This window comes from Penaeus monodon, chromosome 6, assembly GCF_015228065.2.
Source record: "Penaeus monodon isolate SGIC_2016 chromosome 6, NSTDA_Pmon_1, whole genome shotgun sequence".
NCBI lineage: Eukaryota > Metazoa > Arthropoda > Malacostraca > Decapoda > Penaeidae > Penaeus > Penaeus monodon.
The window spans coordinates 41,875,751-41,882,399 of record NC_051391.1 but is presented as its reverse complement, the minus strand read 5'-3'; the positions used below and the strand labels follow the sequence as shown (position 1 = coordinate 41,882,399).

Below are 6,649 nucleotides of genomic sequence, written 5' to 3'. Positions count from 1 at the left end.
GTGGTGTGTGTTGTTTGCGTGTGTGTGTTGCGTGTTGTGTGTGTGGTGTGTGGTGGTGTTGTGTGTGTGTTTGCTGTGCGTGTGTTTGCGTGCGTGCGTGTGTGTTTGACAGAGAGAGACAGTCAGCCAGCCAGACAGAGGTTCGAGTGTGCGTGCGTGTGTCCGAATGCGTCCTCGGCTGCGTGACATGGCCGCAGCCCCGTCACGAGTCGCTGCATCGCCAGGTCGGACAAAGCTCACATTTAGCTGCATTATTTTTCTCCATTTTTATTTCTGGTTAGATTTTTCTTTTCTTTTTTTTTGTTTTCTTTTCGTTTTTTTTTATTTTTATCGTGGTTGTGAATGTTTTGTCCCGGGTCTTGTTAGCGTTAGCGTTTTCTCGCTTGCGTTATGCCACGAGAAATGTTTATTGTTGCTAGACGCGGCTCTACCTTGACATTTTGAACGCGGCTGCTTTTCATTGCCGAGCGAGAAAACAAAAGAAGAGCGGAGAGGGAAAACGTAAAAAGAAGAACAAATAAAAAGAGGAAAGTGCTGTCGTTGTCTTCGTCTGTATCTGTCTGGTTGGTCTGTCTTGGGTGTCACTGTGCATGTTGCATGTGCTCGAAGTGGCATATGTGCGCACACACATACACAAACGTGCGCGCGCATGTGCACACACAGACACACAAAGACAAACACACACACACGCATGCACACATGCATACACACACTCACACACACACACGCACTCACACTCACACTCACACTCACTCACACTCTCTCACACTCTCTCACTCACTCACTCACTCACTCACTCACTCACTCACTCACTCACTCACTCACTCACTCACTCACTCACTCACTCACCCACTCACTCACTCACACACACACCACACACACACACACACACACACACACACACACACACACACAACACACACACACACACACACACACACACGATAGTAATAGTAAGAGATAACACAATTGAAACGAATATCAAGCATTTTCGAACTACTTATACCGAAGCGATTCGTTATAATAACGTTAATGTAACACCTGAAGAAGTAAAATTGATACATCCATTTCTCTCTCTCTCTCTCTCCTTCGACACAACCTGGGTCGACCTGTAATCCGTAACCTCGACCAGGAATTAGCAGTTTCACAATATCCGCGTTTTAGAAGTTAACGAGTTTTTATTTAATGCTTCTTGTTCTTCTTCTCTATCTCTTTCTTTCTCTTTCTATCTTTCTTTCTCTCTCTTTCTCTTTCTCCAGCTCTCTCTTGTTCTCTCTCTCTCTTTCTCTTGTTCTTGTTCTCTCTCTCTCTCTCTCTCTCTCTCTCTCTCTATCTATCTATCTATCTATCTATTTATCTATCTATCTCTCTCTATCTATCTATCTATCTATCTCTATATCTATCTCTATCTATCTCTATCTGTCTTCTCTATCTCCTTCTCTCCTTCTCTCCTCACACTCTCTCCTTTTCACTCACTCTCACTCTCTCATTCCGTATCTCTCACGCACGAATACACATATACACACGCACACATACGTACATACACCCACGTACATAGTCCTGTTTTTTCACATCCTTTTCTTCACGATTATAAAAGTATATGAAGAACACGAAACTCAGCCTTGTTCACCATCTTCAAGTGGATCAATGCCTTGGGAGACACACGGCCTTCCACTTCCCCCCCCCTCCCCCCCTTTGTCCCCTCTCGGATCAGTCATGCTATCACCCCATCGGCGTACCCCCCCCCCCTCTACTCCCCTCCATCATCCTCTACTCCATCTCTGAGTGTGAATCCATGACCTCTCTCCACCGCAATCCGCGCTCCGCCCACGCCTGCTGTTCCACCTATGCCCCCTACTCCACCCTTCCTGCTCCACCTCGTGACCCGGCCTTCTCTCACTCCACCTAATTCCCCCTCTACTCCAATCTATTCTCAATCCATACCCCCTACGACCTCCTGACTCCATCCACTCCACCTTGCCCCTAAGCACCCTACTCCACCTACCGCTCCACCCTCCACTCCACCCTGGCCCCCGAGCACCCTACTCCACCCACCACTCCACCCTGCCCCCGTGCACCCTACTCCACCTCACGAACTGGTGGAGGCTGACAAAAACGAGGGCGGTGAAGGTGGCCGCGTCGACTGGCCTCGTATTAAACGGAGACCTAAATCTTGAAAGAAACCGTCGGGGATTTTTCGCTCGGGAAGGGAGGGGGGTGGGGGATGGGATGGAAGGGAGGGGATGGGGAGGGAGGGGAAGGGGGAGGTAGGGAGGGAAAGGGATGGTAGGTAAGGGAGGGGGAAGGAGGGTGGGGAGAAGGGAGGGGAGGGTTCACTGATCAATAAGGAGGGAAAATGGGATATGTATATGGGTTAATGGAGTTTAGTTGGGATATGAGAAAGAGTTGGGTGAATTATGTAAGGGATTGTGAGGCAGGAGATGAGGAGGGCGAGAGTGAGTGGAGAGGAGGAGTGAAGATGGCATTGGGGCTGAAGTGATGCTGCGTACGGCGGGATGGCTTCAGTCTAAGGAAATAAGCGAATGCTGAATGTTCCAAGATATAACTGTATAATATAAGGCACTGACGGGAAGATGCAATGATGCTGGATATGTAAGATCCTTATGAGAACCTATCTTCACCACTATCATTATCATCATCGTCACCGTCAGTTGTTGCTACGATAAAGCCTTCGACATTTTTCCCTTTTCTGCCACTAGGATGTTTCCCAACAGGACCAAGGACTTGCGGGACTCCGGACCGGTCGCTTGCGTCCGTCCTGCGTCTTTCTTGGCAATGAAACTGTGTCCTTAAGGCAACTGTGCGTGGCTGTGTTCTGGAAGGCGGTGTACACTGAAGCGGTTTTGTACTTTGAATAACTGATTTGTAAATTAAAGCAACTTAAGGGCAGTTGTGTATTTAACTATATGCAGTTAGAACAGTTGTAATTAGCAACTTTTTGCACAAACGACGTCCCAAACACAACTGTAGTAATTAATAGTTGTGTGCCAAAAACAACGGCATATTCCCTAAAACAAATATATTTAATAGCACCTCTGTCTTATAAATAACAACCGTACTCGACAGCAAACGGTTTTGTGTTCTTGAGCCAACTGTATTTAATTGCCGTTGTGTAATTATAACAATTAGTGGACTCGTCTCCGTTCTCCCGTTGCTCTTCCGCGAAAGTAAACCCTTTGCCACTGCCTTTGTGTAAGTGACATTTGAACAGGACACAAAACGACCCAGCAGAAAAATAGGACACTGAACTAGCCAATGATATCGTTTCTCGCGGTCTGGTGGTTCCTCAAGGCTATTTTGTGTGTCCCTTTTTCTTTTATTTTTTTTTTCTCTTTTCCCTCCCGTTTTGCTGTCATTAAGTGTCATGGAAAAAATCAGTATGGTAGTTGTGGTTTGCGGTTTTTTTTTTTATCACCTGTTGTTTTACTTTTTGTAGTAGACGTGAATTGGGTTAGGATGACATGAAGCAAGGATGAGATGAGTGTGTAGGATGGCGTGTTTTTAATTAAATGGTTCTAATGACTGATGATTTTGAGTCTGATTAATGGTTATTTTTAGTTAAAACTTTCAAGGATGTCATAGATGATGTAATCGTTGCATTGGTTGATCTGATAGCAGCGCCATCTCCCCCCCCCCCTCTCTCTCTCTCTCTCTCTCTCTCTCTCTCTCTCTCTCTCTCTCTCTCTCTCTCTCTCTCTCTCTCTCTCTCTCTCTCTCTCTCTCTCTCTCTCTCTCTCTCTCTCTCTACGTCCGATCTACTAATTACGGGGACGAGGCGATATGTGCTCTTGAAACTAGGATGATGAAGCGCTTTCGGGTGATCTTGAAAGCACAGCGCCTAAGTGACTATTATCGGCCAGATTCACACTCGACAACCGAAGGATAGCGGTGAGCGAGACTAACTTGAACGCCGCGAACCAGGTCTTGGGCTTGGTGGGCTCCACGACGCCGAACTGCCTCCCCGCGTCCTCGATCTTGATCACTCTCGACGGCTCCCCCTCCGAGGCGGTGCTTGGAGCCCCGGAGGACGTCGAGGAGGCGGTGGAAGCGCCCGAAGACGAAGCCGAGGACGACGTGTCGGAGGAGCTGTTCGAACACGTGCTCCTTGCGTCTTCTGAAAGTTGTTTTGGCTCTTGGGCACTTTCCTCCGCGTGCGTCTTTGTGTCGTCCGTCGGATTTGTGTTCTTTAGCCTTTCACTCTCGTTATTTGTCACTGGCTTATCTTCCAAAGACTTTTCAGTGGCTTTAGGGGATTCTTCTTTTAAGTCACACATTTTGGTTTTGTTTATTTGATTTTCTATATATTATATATAAATATGTATCTATATTTTTTTTTACTTATAAGCACTGATCTTAAAAGGGGTCTTAGTTCCCTCTTCTTTTCAAAGCGGGAATGTTGAGGTAGACAGAGGGTGTTCCTTCAGCACGACGCGACGTCACAGGCAAAACATGGCCAAAAAACAGAAGTCGTAACCGCTTGACATATCACACACACTCGAGTCTCGCTCCCACCGCTCTTGGGCCCAGAGAGTGAACGAGTTGCATTTACTCCCCCCTGCTCTTCGTAACTATTGACAAGCGCTTGCATGTCATGGCGCACTTCAACGAACGGCGGCTCGAGGCCGAGGGACTGTTCCAACACCGAAGGGAATTAACACTCTAGGTTAGCCTTGTCTTCGGTAAAGCCAAGGAGAAGGGCAAAGGATCGCGGACGTGGGCGCGGGGTTGGCACGGCAGATACCACCACGGAGGAGTGTTGGCAGGGCGGGATCCCAGGCCAGACTGAGATGGGCAAAGAACGCCAGGTGGAGGAGGGCCGGGGGAGGCGGAAGGAGGAGGGCGGAGGGGGGGGGGGGAAGAGGTTAGGTAGGTAGGATGGTGGGGGAGAGGATGATCGTAGGAGTAGGAGGAGAAGGGGGAGGAAGAAGCAGTTGGCTGTAGGAGGAGCTGAAGGAGTGAGTTGGGTCGTAGGAGAAGAAAAAGGAAGGGGGAGGAGGAAGGTGGGGGGTGGGGGGAGGAAACAGGATGCCAGGATTGTAAAGAAGGACGATAAAGGAGACGAAGGGGAGGGGCGAGGGTGGGATTGGAGGAAGTGGGGTTGAATGAAGGAGGGAAGGAAGGGGCTAGGACAGGCTCCGATAGAAAGGGTGCAGTATGAATCATCGCGAAACAAGTGATAGGGTTACACAATCCTCGACAGCGTTCAGGTTTGAGTGATATTTACCTTCAAGACCAGACAAAGCCGATCGACCTTTTGCTGTACCATCACTCCAAACGTACAGCGAGCAACGGCGTGACCTCAACACTTTCCTAGCCAGAATGGAAGAACGAAAAGCACAGAAAACAAACAAAAATCGTAACTTGAACAATAAAAAAACATCACAAAAAAACTGTCAAAGTCGAAGGGAGTCATTATAAACACACACGTCGTTTAGGTCACAAAAATCACACACACAAAAGAAGAAAATTTGTATAATTTTCAGTGCCAAATTGAATTAGAAATGTGTTGAACAAACGCACATCCCACGCTTTACAAAATACAATATTCAAAACACAAAATACGTAGATATCTCTGAACATTGGCCTACATCGCAGTGACCATAACAACAACAACGAAAAAAAATCACATTTTCAAACTAAGATGGAAGAGTGAGAGTTTCGTAGTTAGTATTACTGAGATGCCTATTGAATGACAACCGAATTTTTAACTCTCGATCTTCCAACGTTGCGGTTGAGTTGAATTCAGAGAAGGAAGCGATGGAAGATGAGTTGCAAGTTGATCATGCCACAACCTTCGCTGGTCTTCTTCTCTCTCTCTCTCTTTCTTTCTATCTTTTTTTCTCTGTCTCTGTGCGTGTCTCTATTTCTCTGTCTCTGTTCTTGTATCTTGTATATTTTTGTGTATCACTTTCCTTCCCTTCCTCATTCCCCCACACTCTCTCTCTCTCTCTCTTTCTCTCTCTCTCTCTCTCTCTCTCTCTCTCTCTCTCTCTCTCTCTCTCTCTCTCTCTCTCTCTCTCTCTCTCTCTCTCTCTCTCTCTCTCTCTCATTGTGGAGCGCGAAGTTATTACCTCACATTCAAGCTGTTCCAGAACCTTGCCCAGTGCATATCGGAGATAGTCATGCCAAAGGACCTCCCCCCATCCCCATCGATCCTTTCCCTCCATTTGGATTTTTCAGTCCCTTATAGGCCTAGTTTTTAAGTGATCTGTCATAGTATTCGCCTTGCCATTCCTTGGACGCAGTTTTAGATTTGGTGTGTGTGTGTGTGTGTGTGTGTGTGTGTGTGTGTGTGTGTGTGTGTGTGTGTGTGTGTGTGTGCGTGTGTTATTTTGTTCTATCTTCGATATTCATCGATGCCACATTGTATCATTTCAAAATAACTACATGCGGCGAAGACACAAAATCGTGTTCATCTAAGCTAAATATGTATATATACAACAAATATACTCGATAGAGATAAAGTTCACATCACGACCCCGATATTTCCAAGGGAGTGAAAAGTCCTGTGCGTCGCCCCTTTTAATTCACACGTCCTTTTATAACACGGACAATAACACCAGGCATTCCGCGTCCAGTTGGGCATAGGGAACCCAGGCGATTATACAGTTAATTAAAAGTTGAACCA

At 46.8% G+C, this 6,649-nt stretch overlaps 1 protein-coding gene across 1 annotated transcript in view; it reads right to left on the bottom strand.

The window, feature by feature from the left end:
• LOC119574477 (carbohydrate sulfotransferase 3-like) overlaps window positions 1-4,820 on the bottom strand; it is a 22,265-nt gene extending 17,445 nt beyond the window's left edge. Inside the window, 1 exon segment of the mRNA XM_037921720.1 lies at window positions 3,925-4,820. Within this exon segment, the coding sequence (XP_037777648.1) occupies window positions 3,925-4,295 (371 nt within the window). The 5' untranslated portion in view covers window positions 4,296-4,820.
• Between the last annotated feature and the right edge of the window lie 1,829 nt (window positions 4,821-6,649).